Genomic DNA, 14,503 nt, shown 5'->3' on the forward strand with positions numbered 1-14,503 from the left:
CCCCTGGTCATGCTCACTCTTTCTCTTTCTCTCTCAAAAACAAATACATTTTTTAAAGTCATTTTTAAAAAATTCCAAATGAGAGATTTTAGGTCATGAAACGAGAAACAGGAAGTACAGATTTGACCAACTAGAGGATAAAAATTCCAACTCTTCTTATCCATCTTTTATTTTTTTTTAAAGATTTTATTTATTTATTTGACAGAGAGAGATTACAAGTAGGCAGAGAGGCAGGCAGAGAGAGAGAAGGAAGCAGGCTCCCCGCTGAGCAGAGAGCCCCATGCGGGACTCGATCCCAGGACCCTGAGATCATGACCTGAGCCGAAGGCACCGGCTTAACCCACTGAGCCACCCAGGCGCCCCATCCATCTTTTATTTTTAAGAACAAAGTTAAACTGGGCAAAACAAATCACCTTGCAGAAGCCTTGCTGGGGGTGGAGTGGCACGAGGGGAACCTCTGAGGCTCCTGGAATTGGCATGACCCATTATCCCTGCTTGCCCAGGACGCTGCCAGTCTGGGCATGACAGTCCTTCCTGGGACACCCTCGGCCAAAGCAGGACAGCTGGTCACGCTCCTCAGAAGGGCCAGTTTCTGGCTCAGAGCACTGGACACATGGGTGTGTTGAGTTTCTGAGAATGCCCACCCCCACCCCTGTGGGATACTTAAACGCTTTTCTGCACATACAGGACCCGGAAATACAGTGTGTTGTAAAACCTGATTCATGTGTGTGGCATGAATGCCCAATGGCGAGCAGCGGACACGAGGGTGAGGAGCCATACCTGGGCCTGCAGCTCCGTTCTCTGGGCCTGTAGGAGGGACACCACCTCCCGGCCCTCCTCCAGCTGACTCTGCAGGACGGCGGCTTCCCGTTCCGTCAGGAGCTTCTCCTGCACAAAAAGGCCAGACTCAGCATTCACAGACGCCTCACAGATGTGTGAGGAATTCCAAAGGGAAAAGGGGCAAAGAAGGTTCTTCACATTCGTGTCCCTTTGCCCAAACTCACATGCTGAAGCCCTGTCCCTCAGTGGGATGGTATTAGGAGCTGGGGCTCTTCTCATATATAGAGTTTTTAGGCAAAGATTAATAAAGAATGTGATGCTTTTCTGAATCTCTGGTTCTCCCAGGAGGGTCTTGTTAAAAGGGCAGATTCTGACTCCGAGGGTCTGGCTCAGGCCGGAGGAGTCTGTATTCCTAACTAGCTCCCAGCTGACGCCAAGATCACGGACGATCACTGATGTTCTCAAACTGAGGCCAGACAGTCTCTATAGTCTTAAAACTCAGAAGAATTTTGTTACAAGGAAACAGATGATAGGATTAAAAAGTGTGCTTTGGAGTAAAACACCTTTGAACCAGAGGGAAAAATGAGGATTGCACAATGAAAATAAGGTCTGGAAAGAAATCTCTGAAAAAGAAAATTAAGCATCAGGAAAAGCTATTTTAGGTTTTTGTGGAAACCAGGGCAGTTATACCAATTATGGGGAACAGGTCCCTCAAAAGGTCATTGGCAGGCAATTTGGACAAGACTGTCCCCAAGAACAAACAACTTTCCTACCTCAGAGATGTTACTTGGCAGAATTTTAAAATGTCTTCTGGGACACCTGGGTGGCTCAGAGGGTTAAAGCCTCTGCCTTCGGCACAGGTCATGATCCAGGGTCCTGGGATCGAGCCCCACATCGGGCTCTCCCTGGCAGGGAGCCTACTTCCTCCTCTCTCTCTCTCTCTCTCTCTCTCTGCCTGCCTCTCTGCCTACTTGTGATCTCTCTCTGTTGAATAAATAAATAAAATCTTTAAAAAAAATAAAATAAAATGTCTTCTAGAGGGACCTGGGTGGCTGGGTCAGCTACGCATCTGACTCTCGTTTTTTTGATCAGGTGAGGATTTCTGGATCGTGAGACAGAGTCCCACATCCGGTTCCAAGCCCAGCTCTCTTCCTCTGCCCCTCCTCACTGCCCCTACTCTCAACGCATGCTCTATCCCTCTCCATAAATAAATAAATCTTTAAAAAAAAATAATAAAAGGGGCGCCTGGGTGGCTCAGTGGGTTAAGCCACTGCCTTCGGCTCAGGTCATGATCTCGGGGTCCTGGGATCAAGTCCCGCATCGGGCTCCCTGCCGAGCGGAGAGCCTGCTTCCCTCTCTCCCTTTCTCTCTGCCTGCCTTTCCGTCTGCTTGTGGTCTCTCTCTGTCAAATAGATAAATTAGAAAAAAGGAAAAGAAAAAAAAGAAAGAAAAAAAAATAATAAAGTATCTTCTACAAGCAAATGCTAGGGTCTCTTCAACTTTGATATTAAAAAAATTAAGTTAAGGGGCGCCTGGGTGGCTCAGTGGGTTAAGCCTCTGCTTTCGGCTCAGGTCATGGTCTCAGAGTCCTGGGATCGGGCCCCCCATCGGGCTCTCTGCTCAGCGGGGAGCCTGCTTCCCTTCCTCTCTCTCTCTGCCTGCTTCTCTGCCCACTTGTGATCTCTGTCTGTCAAATAAATAAATAATTTTTTTTTTTTAAAAATTAAGTTAAAACAAAAAGCCTTGGGGCACCTGGATGGCTTAGTCGGTAACCATTAACGGTCTGTCTTCGGCTCAGGTTATGATCCCAGGGTCCTGGAATCAAGCCCCACATCAGGGTCTCTGCTCGGCAGGAAGCCTGCTTATCCCTCTCCCTCTGCTTGTGTTCCCTCTCTCTGTGCCTTTCTCTGTCAAATAAATAAATAAAATCTTAAAAAAAAAAAAAAAAAAACACCACAGTGAGATATACAACGCCTGTCAGAAAAGCAAAAACAAAACAAAAACCCGACACACCCAGTGCTGGCAAGGATGCAAAGCAACAGAAACTCTCACACTTTCATTGGTGATGCGCAGCAACAATGCAAATAGCTTTGGAAAACAGTCTGACAGTTACTTATGAACTACACAAGCAAGAACAGCCCATAAACTCAAGAGCAAATGCCTAAGAAAATGGTCAGGGACACCCTTTGTGTCCTCAACTGTCTAAACCTCAGCATTCCCAGTCTCAGGAAAAGAACAGAAGGGTAAACTTCAAATGTGAACCCAGAGCGAGAGCAGGGGCAGTGAACCCAGGGCAGCTCAGCGCCTAGTCTGACTTGATGTCTCACCTGGGTTTCTGTTACCTAGGCCCGTGGGGGTGCGAGGGGCCTCCCCAGATAGGGTTTCCCTGCAGCCGGGGCTCCGAGTCTTACCTCCCTCATCCCACTTGTAATGGCAGATGCTTGAGGGGTGGTCTGGATGATCTGCTGCAGGATGGTGACATAGGTCTGAATTTCCAGAAGATTCTGTCAGGGGAAGGAAAGTGTTCTCATTAAAACTTGAGCTGCTTGCAATGTCCACAATAGCCAAACTATGGAAAGAGCCTGAATGTCCATCAACAGATGAAAAGATAAAGAAGATGTGGTATATATACACACAATGGAATACTACGCAGCCATCAAAAGAATGAAATCTTGCCATTTGCGATGACATGGCTGGAACTAGAGGGTATTGTGCTGAGTGAAATAAGTCAATCAGAGAAAGACAATTATCATATGATCTCTCTGATATGAGGAATTTTGGAGGCAGGACAGGGGGTCGTGGGAAAGAGAGGGAAAAATGAAACAAGATGGAACTGGAGAGGGAGACAAACCATAAGACACTTAATCTCAGGAAACAAACTGAGGGTTGCTGGCAGGGAGGGAGTTGTAGGGATGGGGTCTCTGGGGGATGGACACTGGAGAGGGTGTGTGCTATGGTGAGTGCTGTGAATTGTGTAAGACTGATGAATCACAGACAGGTACCCCCGAAACAAATAATATATTATATGTTAATTAAAAAAAACACACACACACACACAAAAAAAAACACAACTGAGCTGCTTGAGATTTTGCCTCTGGGACCAGGTGACCCCAGTGATGAATGCTTTCACGTGTTCACTGTCACAAGCAGGACAGACCGTGACCTGAGGAGTGGACAATTTAATCTTCACAAGAACAAGGGGACAGATGAAGAAACTGACTCTTGGTTTCTCTCACCATTTCCCTTCAGTGACATGGATGCTTTGCTGCTGGTCTTCCTAGAGCCCAGGATGGCAGAGCAAGGAGAGGAAAGCAGACACGGAGAACAAAGAGGTCCCACAGGCTACAAAGGACCATTTCCGATCCCAGAACAGGGCAATGCTTCAAAGGATGGTCAGTCGATCCCAGACTAAATCACTTACAAGTTGGATATGGTCTCAAGTAAGTGATTTAAACCTCCTAAGACTCAGGGTTTTGCATGAAAGACGACTAACAATCTGGAGACTGGGCCTGATCCTCTTTCCCAGCAGAGCACCTATGCCCAGTTCTGGGCATGAGAGCCAACGGCACCACACAGAGAACTGCCTGTGGCCATCTGGTCTGGGAAGCAACACCCCCCAATCCCACCTCGCCCCCAACCCAAACCAATGACTCCTTGGCACAGGAATACAAAAGGCCAACCCTCTTGCCTCAAGGTGGGACCAACCCTGTGGGACAATTCACACTCCAGAACCCTCCATGGGATCAGGCTGAGGCCAGACTCCAGCTAAGCCCACACCCTTGCTCAGCTCCCACCCCTGTGCCCCTATTCCCCCTCATCTCCTCCTGGGAGCTCACCGCTAATACAGCCATCATGCTAAAATCACCACTTGGGCTCTTCTCCTAGGGAGCCTGCCCTACGACGCTAACTCACAAGGCTGGTGTGAGGACCCATAAGGGAATGCACAGAAGCTTTGCCGTGTGAGCTCTATTGTTGTTCTAAATGGCCTTAAAGAGGGGAACCTGGGTGGCTCAGTGGGTTAAGCCGCTGCCTTCTGCTCAGGTCATGATCTCAGGGTCCTGGGATCGAGCCCCGCATCGGGCTCTCTGCTCAGCATTGGGAGTCTGCTTCCTCCTCTCTCTCTCTGCCTGCCTCTCTACCTGCTTGTGATCTCTGTCTCTCAAATAAATAAATGAAATCTTTAAAAAATAAATAAATAAATAAATAAATGGCCTTAAAGAATGCTTTTAGTTGCTTAGAGATTGTTCCAAGCACCGCTCCCAGGATTCCTGCAGGAAATAGCAGGGGCAAGAAGACAGGTGGGGAGGAAGAAACAAGCCAGGCCTGGTGGAAAGGCAGAAGAAATGTCAAAGGGAGGGATACCCCTTCAGTGTGAGCAACTGGGCCTCCCACTGAGTGCAGACAGGCCTACGCAGAGGCAGGAAGGGAGTCTAACGCTACTGAGCACGTACCAGGCTCCAAGCTGTACCAGGGGTCTCACCGATACTTACATGCTGCCTCAGTTTCCCCAGAAGCAGACTGTTTGAATGTTGTGACCCTCCAAACGTCACCTATGGAAGCCTTAACCCCCAGTGGTTGGGGTGTGGAGGTGGGGTCTTTGGGAAATAACTAGATTTAGATGGGGTCCTGAGGGTGGGGCCCCATGAGGGGATTAGTGCCCTTAGAAGAAGTGACACCAAAGAGCTGTTGTCGAGGAAAGCCCAGGTGAGCACACAATGAGGAGACAGACGTCCACAAGCCAGGGAGACGGCCCTTCCGGAACCTGATGGGCTGGCACCCCCTGGCTCAGTGGACCAGCCTCCAGAACTGTAAGAAACAAACTTCTGTTACTTCTAAGCCACATAGTCAGTGGTACTTTGTTAGAGCAGCCCAAGCCGGCTAGGACACAGGTCCCAAGAGACGAATCTGAGGGCAGTTTATGCGGGTGAAGATGCCAGGAAACGTTATTGGAGGATAAAGTAAGACAGGAAAGGGAAGGCAGCCAATAAGGAGCGTGTTACTAGGTAAGTTAGCACAGTGGGCACCCAATGCTCATGCCTCCTGGGGCTCCCTGGGAGCCATGCAGAACAGCAGGTGAGGGGGAGCTGGGGTGTGGATCCACCGGCATGCGTTGGTCACTAGCTGGGGCTGCTCCAGGGGCATCACATCCTGTGAGCAAGAGGCCCCCTCCACTGCCCAGAGAGCATCCAGAGGCAGAGTACAGATACTGGTAGCTGGAGGGAGGCCACAACCCACCACAGAGGTCAGCCCCCAGGACCATGGCCAGGCTCACAGATCCACTACAGTTAACTGCACCACTGTGCAAGAGAGTCTGGCATTTAAAGATGAGGCAGCTCAGAGTGGGAAAGCCACTTGCCCGTGGTTACACAGCTCCAGGACATGATCTGTCAAGTACACCAAAGCCCCCCAAAGTCAGGAATGTGGGAAGCTAGCAGGAGTGAGAGGCAGAGCAGAGCACTACATGACAGAAAGCTCCGGAATGCCAACTAACTGGCTTGGAGGCAGAGCTAATACATATATATAAATATGTATGTGTGTGTGTATACACACACACACACACACACATACATATACATACACACACACACACACACGTTACATTTTCTGCATTTCTGCATTTCCTGAGCTAAAACTATTGACGAACATAGCTTACTCAAGATGGATCCACAATCACTTTGTGAATTGTAATGCACTCAACAGACATGAGTTCCCAAGCTCTCCCCTCAACACACACACAACTGCCTCCTCCTCTGTATACGTCTGCCTCACTAAGCACCACCCAGCAACTGATCCATCACCCACTTGGTTCAATACGCCCCAAAGGAACCCCCTACAGCAGGCTCAAGTGTCAGCCACGAGTGCCCTGGCCTTGTCTGGCCAGACCCAAACCAGGTTATCTGGGGGATGGGCTTCAGAAGGTTCATGGTTACCTTTTTGTACCTATCCTTTGCTGCACTGATGTCGTCCTGTAGGAACTGGGCTTCAATCTGAAGGCGTAGGTTATGGAGTAAGGCTTCATCGGCTTCCTGCAAGGAGAAACTGAGTCACACACCTGACTTGGAGGGACGGCATGGTGGAAGGATTGGCACATGGGTGTGAAATCACCAGGTGTATGGACACACGGACCTCCTGGGGTCTTATTAAAACACAGGGTCTTGTTCAGTAGGTCTGGGAGAATGTCTGAGATTGTCTATCTCTACTAAGGCATTGGGTTAGCCCATTAGACCTGGTTCAGAACAATTCTCCACAGAGCTTGATTTTATCCCCGAGGGGACACTTGGTCATCTGGAGACACTTCCCGTTGTTACCACTTGGGTGCTGGAGTGTGACAACTGGCATCTGATGGGCAGAGACCAGCAATGAGGCTATATATCTATAAGATACAGGACAGCCCCACACAACAAAGAATTCTCCAGTCCAAAATGTCAATAGTGTCAGGCTGGCAATACCTTTATCTAGAAAGATCAGGGAGAAAATCAGGATATAGTTACATACCAACAGCCTTAAAATTTCAGTTACATCTGTATCTGTTCTATATCTCATGATCAGGAAATTGAGTTTCTAAGACCAAGAAGGTCTTATGTGAACACCAAAACCTTCATTTTAATAGTTTTCTCCCAAGGACTGCTGACACTTACCCCTGACGCTATATATATTTAATACAAAATCACATTTTTTAGCAATTGCTGTGGTAAACAGTGTTTATTCCTTTAAAATTGGAAATGACACTTAGGACAAGAGGCTGAGGTTTCTCACCAAACATTCCGATAGTTCATTGGCTTTCATCTCATTGCTCTTGTTTGAGTAAACCAAATAGTTGAAATACTGTGCTCTTAATAAGATAGCATTGTCAGGGGGCCGGAGTGGCTCAGTCAGTTGAGCGGCTGCCTTCAGCTCAGGTCATGACCTCAGGGTCCTGGAATTGGGTCCTGCATTGGGCTCTTCGCTCAGTGAGGAGCCTGCTTCTCCCGCTCTCCTGCTAGTGCGCGCTCTTTCTCTCTCAAATAAATAAAATATTTAAAAATATATATATTTTACTTATATATTTGACAGAGAGAGCACAAGCAGAAAGGCAGGCGGTGGGGGGGGGGCGCGGGGAAGCAGGCTCCCTGCTGAGCGAGAGCCCGATGCGGGGCTCGATCCCAGGACCCTGAGATCATGACCTAAGCTGAACCCACTGAGCCACCCAGGCACCCCATAAATAAAATCTTTTTAAGGAAAAGTAAGATAGTGCTGTGATGGCTGGAACTGCCTTAATGCTATAGCAATCCCTCATGATATTACTGGTGAACATTCCTTGGGTTCCTCAAGATTGTCACTCTCTTGAGACACCTCTCCAGGAACATGTGCCAATACCTGGGGCCTTGCCAAATGAATTTTTTAACTGACTTACTAATGACTTGTTAAAAAGCATGATGAGGGGCGCCTGGGTGGCTCAGTGGGTTAAAGCCTCTGCCTTCAGCTCAGGTCATGATCCCAGGGCCCTGGGATGGAACCCTGCATCGGGCTCTCTGTTCGGCAGGGAGCCTGCTTCCCTTCCTCTCTCTCTGCCTGCCTCTCTGCCTACTTGTGATCTCTGTCAAATAAATAAATTAATTAATTAAATCTTGGGATACCTGGGTGGCTCAGTTGGTTAAGCAGCTGCCTTCAGCTCAGGTCATGATCCCAACGTCCTGGGATCGAGTCCCACATCGGGCTCCTTGCTCAGCAAAGAGCCTGCTTCTGCCTCTGCCTGCCATTCTGTCTGCCTGTGCTCGCTCTCCCTCTCTCTCTCTGATAAATAAATAAAATCTTTTAAATAAATAAATAAATAAAATCTTTAAAAAAAAAGAAAAAGGAGGTTTCCTCTTAAAAAAAAAAAAAAGCATGATGAATGGAAGCCAGGGGCTTTCATCAATAAAGGTGGATGTGTGGTTGACTAACGTATGTAAGACATTCTCCATCCTTGTGTCAGCAGACTTAAAATAGTCAGGCATGAGCACTGGCCAAGATATTTTGAAATATACCCCACTCTTGCACTAGGAGAATTTAGATTTCAGGGGGCCTTTTGCCTGCACTCCTCAAAAAGCCATTTGATTCCTTAATCATTGCTATAAAAGACAACTGGTATGCTAAGAGTCTGATTGTCGGATGCTGACCATAAGATATCAGAATTCTGACTCCAGTGGATCACCTGCCTTGGAGGTGCTTATTAAAAGCCATGCGCTTTTCATGCAAAGTGCAGCCTCAGGACCTACTGCATCAGAGAGCTGGGACTACATGAGACTAGAAAACAGGCTGTATGAACTTGAGAGGGCCTGCATCAGAATAAACAATTAAGATATACAGGCCATGGGAGGTAGGGATAGGGTGGCTGGGTGATGGACACTGGGGAGGGCATGTGCTATGATGAGTGCTGTGAATTGTGTAAGCCTGATGATTCACAGACCTATACCCCTGGGGCAAACAATACATTGTATGTTAATAAAAAATAACGCTAGGAAAACTGGATATTCTCATTCAAAAGAATATAATTTAATCACTACCTTACACAACTCACAAAAACAAAGAAAGAAAGAAAGAAAGAAAGAAAGAAAAAAGAAAGAAAGAAAGACATGCCTATGTTAATTTGGTCTGAAATTTGAGTAAAATTATTGGGGGGGGCAGCTAATCACCCAAATCAAACTTCAGAGGCTATTTTATCTATCAATAAGAACTTCAAGTTTATCTTTTTTTTTAAAGATTTTATTTTAGAGAGAGCGCACAAACGGGGAGGAGCAGAGGGAGAGGGACAAGCGGACTCCATGCTGAGTGCAGAGCCCGACATGGGGTTCAATCCCAGGACCCTGAAATCAGGGCCTGAGCTAAAATCCAGAGTTGGCCACTTTTAACCCCAGGCACGCCTGAGTTTATCTTTTTTTTTTAAAGATTTTTTTTAATTTATTTATTTGACAGAGATTACAAGTAGGCAGAGAGGCAGGCAGAAAGAGGAGGAAGCAGGCTCCCTGCTAAGCAAAGAGCCTGATGTGGGGCTCCATCCCAGGACCCTGAGATCATGACCCAAGCTGAAGGCAGAGGCTTTAACCCACCGAGCCACCCAGGTGCCCCACGCCTGAGTTTATCTTAAAAGAACTTTGGAGTTCTGCAAAATCAGCTGGGTCAACTGGCAACTGCTGGGCACATATCTTAAATCATTCTTTTTTTTGCCTAGGCTCGTGCAAATAAAAATGAAACAAGAGATCCTAATACGCAATGTCCAAATCTCAGGCATAGTTTAAGATTTTCTGGTAGCTACTGTAAACAAAATGAAAAGAAATGGGTGAAAGCAATTCTAATAATAAATTTTATTTCACCCACGCTACCCCAAATATTATCCTTTCACTGTAATCAATAGCTTTAAAGTTATTAATGAGATATTTTACATTCCTTTTTTTTTCTTTCAGGCAAGGTCTTTGGAACCTGGTGTGCATTTTACCCTTACAGCACATCATGATTGAACTTCCCGTGTTTCGCTCGCTCTCTAGTGCATGTGGCTGATGGCTCCCAAGAGGGACGATGCAACTTTACAGGATGAATTTTGGGCACAAGGGAGCATCCCCTTCTTTTTCCGTGTCTCCTCCAGGTTTCTACTCCAGGGGGAACTCACCCCAGTTTCTCTCCTCTCATTTCTGGTTACTAAATCCTTCCCTATGAAGACTCTGAAGTCCCTTGATGGGCACCAGGGAAGCCAATACTGAGCAACCAAGGAGGAGGGAACCCTTAGAGAGAAAGAGAGAAGGACCCCAACCTGGAGCTGGTTCCCTGCCCACTGCCCCTGGACTCTTCTCTGCTTTCCGCAGGGTCTGCTCATTTCCGGGCCTAGAGTTGGCTTCTGCTGCCCACTGGGAGACGGAAGAACATAGTAAGAGATCGCAACCTTTGAAAGACCCACACAGGGTTCTGAAGTCCTTTTTTTTAAAATCAGAAGAGAATAAACCAAATTACAAAGCAGGGATGCACAGCTCCAGGTACAGGACTCTGAACTGTCTGAACTAAGTTAATGTGAAAACTACCTCTAGGCGTTCAGTGTCTGGGCTCATACTTTGGATGAATGAATGAATCAGTCCCTGACTTTTGATGAGCTCTGCGCTCGGGGCTTCATGATGGGTCCTTGAATTCTGTGTCACAGGGACAGTAATGCAGAGTTCAGTGAAACCTCAACAGCAATGCTTTTCCCTTCAGAAGAAGCAAGCTGTGGGGCGCCTGGGTGGCTCAGTGGGTTAAAGCCTCTGCCTTCGGCTCAGGTCATGATCTTAGAGTCTGGGATCGAGCCCCGCATCGGGCTCTCTGCTCAAGCAGGGAGCCTGCTTCCTCCTCTCTCTTTCTCTCTGCCTACTTGTGATCTCTGTCAAATAAATAAATAAAAATCTTAAAAAAAAAAAAAAAAAGAAGAAGAAGAAGAAGAAGAGGCAATCTGTCCCCTCTCCCCCACCCAAAACTCGATGGATTGATACACTTGTACCAAATCAAGGTGTTCATTCCCCAGGGCAAGTGAATCGGTCCCCTCAAGGTGAAGGGTGAGAAAAAATGGTGACACAAAGAAACCCCAGGAGTCTTTCCAGTAATGGGAAAAGGGCTGCGGAACCAGAGGTGCCAGGATAATTTACAGACTCCAGAGGAAAGGCAGCCAGGTCTCAAGAAGGACAGAAAGCAGGGCATTCTCAGGACTCCAGCAGCAGGAGGCAATGGCTCTGCCCTCAGGATGATGGGGTACAAATGAATTCACCTTTGCGTCCCCGTCCTGAGTCACATTTCTGGGAGAGTGCTGTAATGGCCAACATGAGTCACATAACACATAACCATCAGCTTCACTGACAGTCCTACCGGGGCCCCAGTGATAGAATGAACCATCTAAGTGTATGGGAATGCAGCTCTACTCCCTTCAGGAGCCGTGGTTTGTTGTAGAAGTGATTCTCAACCCTGTGGACAGGGACACCCCTTGGGGGGCCATGGCTCAGTTTGGGGCAGAGTTGGTCCAAAACCTTGAGTCAGTCCTTCTAGATAGCCTCCTACCCTCCCTTCTCCTCACCCTCCCACCACACCCCTCTTAAGACTGCTGAGGATGAAGTGAGGCAGAGAATTCTCAAAACATCTTCATTTTCACCAAAAACTCATCCAGGATTAATCCACAATCACCAGAGCTGAGGAACTGGAACTAGGGTTTCAAGGAGTCTTTGTGTCATGACTTTAAAGTAGTCAGACACACAATTTTAGAAATAGAAGGGATCCTTGAGCTCATTGGTCCTCAGATTTTTTTTTAAGATTTTATTTATTTATTTTTTTGTCAGAGAGTGTGCACACGCAGGGGGAGCGGCAGAGGCAGAGGGAGAAGCAGGCTCCAGGCTGACCAAGACTCGATCCCAGGACTCTGGGATCATGAGCTGAGCTGAAGGTGGACGCCCAACTGACTGACTCACCCAGGTGTCCTGGTCCTCAGCTGTCTCTCAAGTTACATGTGTCATCTTTCAAACAAATATTCCAGGATGCCCGAGTATAGGGAGAAAACAGAGGCGTGCTTCTGGAAGGACATGATTGCAGTAGGGTAGGGGGCCAGGCACCGCCCCCCACCCCCCGCCGCCCCACAACCCCCCAGCAGCCCTCTTCCCTCAGAGGGAAACCCAACTCAGAAACCAGAGTCTCTCCTTACAGATGGACAGGCTTAGGCCAGACTGACCAGTAGGTCACGCAGCTAGTTAGTGGCAGCTAATGGGAAACGACAGAACTGGAATCTGTCTTCCCTCTACGAGTCAAGAGTTGAGTGCCATGTCCTGACCCCACCCCGTAAGGTGCCTGCCCTTCTTCCCCCATCTCCCTCTTGGGCACCCAAACAAACACGCTTGGTTCCCATCAGCCAAGCCTTGAAAACGACTCACAGGTGATAACAAAGACGAGCTGATATTTATCCTTAAAATAGGGGTTACAGAAATGCTTCTGCAGCACATTCTCTTGCTTTGAGGACAATCAGCTGACAAACTGCCCCCAACACTCGCGAAGGTGAGCAGGCACCACTGGAACGGACAGTTGCTGGTGTAGCGAGGAGGATTCGATCGGGAGTGCTCTCTTTTGTTGGCACCAGAACTCAGAAATGTGTGGACGCTTGTGTTTTTATTATGCTTTGGATGCTGTTGGCTGCATTTTTTCAAAAAGCTCCACCAGCAGCAGCATCTAGACTTTTTCCAAATGTAGACTCTGGGTCAATAGTCTAATTTTAGAAAACATTCCAACACGGATGTTTGTATGTGTTGGCGATCTAGGCCAGCAATTCTCGAAGTGTGGTTAATGGTGGCTAGGGATAACGAAAAATGTAAAATGATGCGGGGAGTAAAATATCTGGCAGGTCCTAAACCTACTGGGTCAGGATTTCTGGGGTCAGGACCCAGGAATCTGTATTTTAACATGCCCTCCACATGCTGCTGGTCCACACGGTGATTTCAGAATCACTTATCTAAATCATTTTTTGAGAAAAAGACGAGAGAAGTCACTAAAGTCCAACATGCCTTTGAAGAATCAAGTGGCCAATCCATTTACAGAGATGCTAGAAATCCCACTAAAAACCCAACTGTCTGTCTGTATCTTTGCCCAGCCTCAAATCCAGCATCCAAGTGGGTATTCAAATTCATTGAGATATCTAGTTAATTAGCTTAATTAATTAAAAATACACTTCAACCTCAAATGTCAAAAACCTTCCCCAAAGTTGTAGGTTTGCATTCCTTCCCGGTGCTAAGGCTGGCCTGGAGCGCGGTGCTCAATCTTCTACAACTCTGGGCTTCCCATTGCCTCATCCTCTGTCTCTCTGCACACCTCCTGGTTCTTCCTCTGCCCTTCTGTTCTCCAGCTTTTCCACTCCTAACCCCTCCTGAACTCAATCCTCCCTGTTCCCTCTCTTTCTCTGCTCCAGATCTGAAAGTTCGGGAAGGTCATCTCAGCCCCAGAGTTGTTATTATGTAAATGAAGCCTTGTCACCCGGAAAGCAAAGCCTTCATGCCTTTTCCCCAAATGCCCTTGCTTCTTGCCCTTTTCCTGGATACAGTAAAGATACACAAATTACATGGGAAAGCACATAAGGCAGCTTCAGGCACTTCTTAAAAAACTGTTTTTAAGTAAAAGCATTTGACTGGAACATACAGCATTTTAAAATTCTGGGGATTTGGGGGCACCTGGGTGGCTCAGTGGGTTAAGCCTCTGCCTCGGCTCAGGTCAGGATCTCGGGGTCCTGGCATCGGGCTCTCTGCTCAGCAGGGAGCCTGCTTCCTCCTCTCTCTGCCTGCTTGCGATCTCTGTCTGTCAAATAAATAAATAAAATCTTTTAAAAAATAAAAATAAAAATAAGGGGCGCCTGGGTGGCTCAGTGGGTTGGGCCTCTGCCTTTGGCTCGGGTCGTGATCTCGGGGTCCTGGGATCGAGCCCCACGTCGGGCTCTCTGCTCAGCGGGAAGCCTGCTTCCCTCTCTCTCTCTCTGCCTGCCTCTCTTCGTGCTTGTGATCTTTGTCTGTCAAATAAATAAATAAAATCTTTAAAAAAATAAAATAAAATTCTGGGGATTTTAAAGAAAAAAGGAGAGAAACCTTAAAGCCTCCTTATAGTTTTCTTAAGATAAGCAACACTGTGCATTATTGGGACAACTAACCTTATATACATAGATAGAAAATGAGTCCTAGAGGTTAGCCAAACCCAGATACTTAAAAGTCATCAAGAATTCTTACTG

General features: G+C 47.4%; 1 protein-coding gene across 2 annotated transcripts in view; it reads right to left on the reverse strand.

Moving 5' to 3' along the window:
• Positions 1 to 14,503, reverse strand: part of BFSP1 (beaded filament structural protein 1) — a 44,024-nt gene that overhangs the window by 16,647 nt on the left and 12,874 nt on the right. For both annotated transcript variants that reach the window (XM_044263486.1, XM_044263485.1), the window contains exons 3-5: positions 6,711 to 6,806; positions 3,192 to 3,284; positions 781 to 888 (exon numbers count right to left, since the gene is read on the reverse strand). In XM_044263486.1, coding sequence (XP_044119421.1) covers positions 781 to 888; positions 3,192 to 3,284; positions 6,711 to 6,806 — 297 coding nt within the window. The remainder of the gene's footprint in view (positions 1 to 780; positions 889 to 3,191; positions 3,285 to 6,710; positions 6,807 to 14,503) is intronic.

The sequence above is a fragment of the Neovison vison genome, chromosome 8 (assembly GCF_020171115.1).
Source record: "Neovison vison isolate M4711 chromosome 8, ASM_NN_V1, whole genome shotgun sequence".
NCBI lineage: Eukaryota > Metazoa > Chordata > Mammalia > Carnivora > Mustelidae > Neogale > Neogale vison.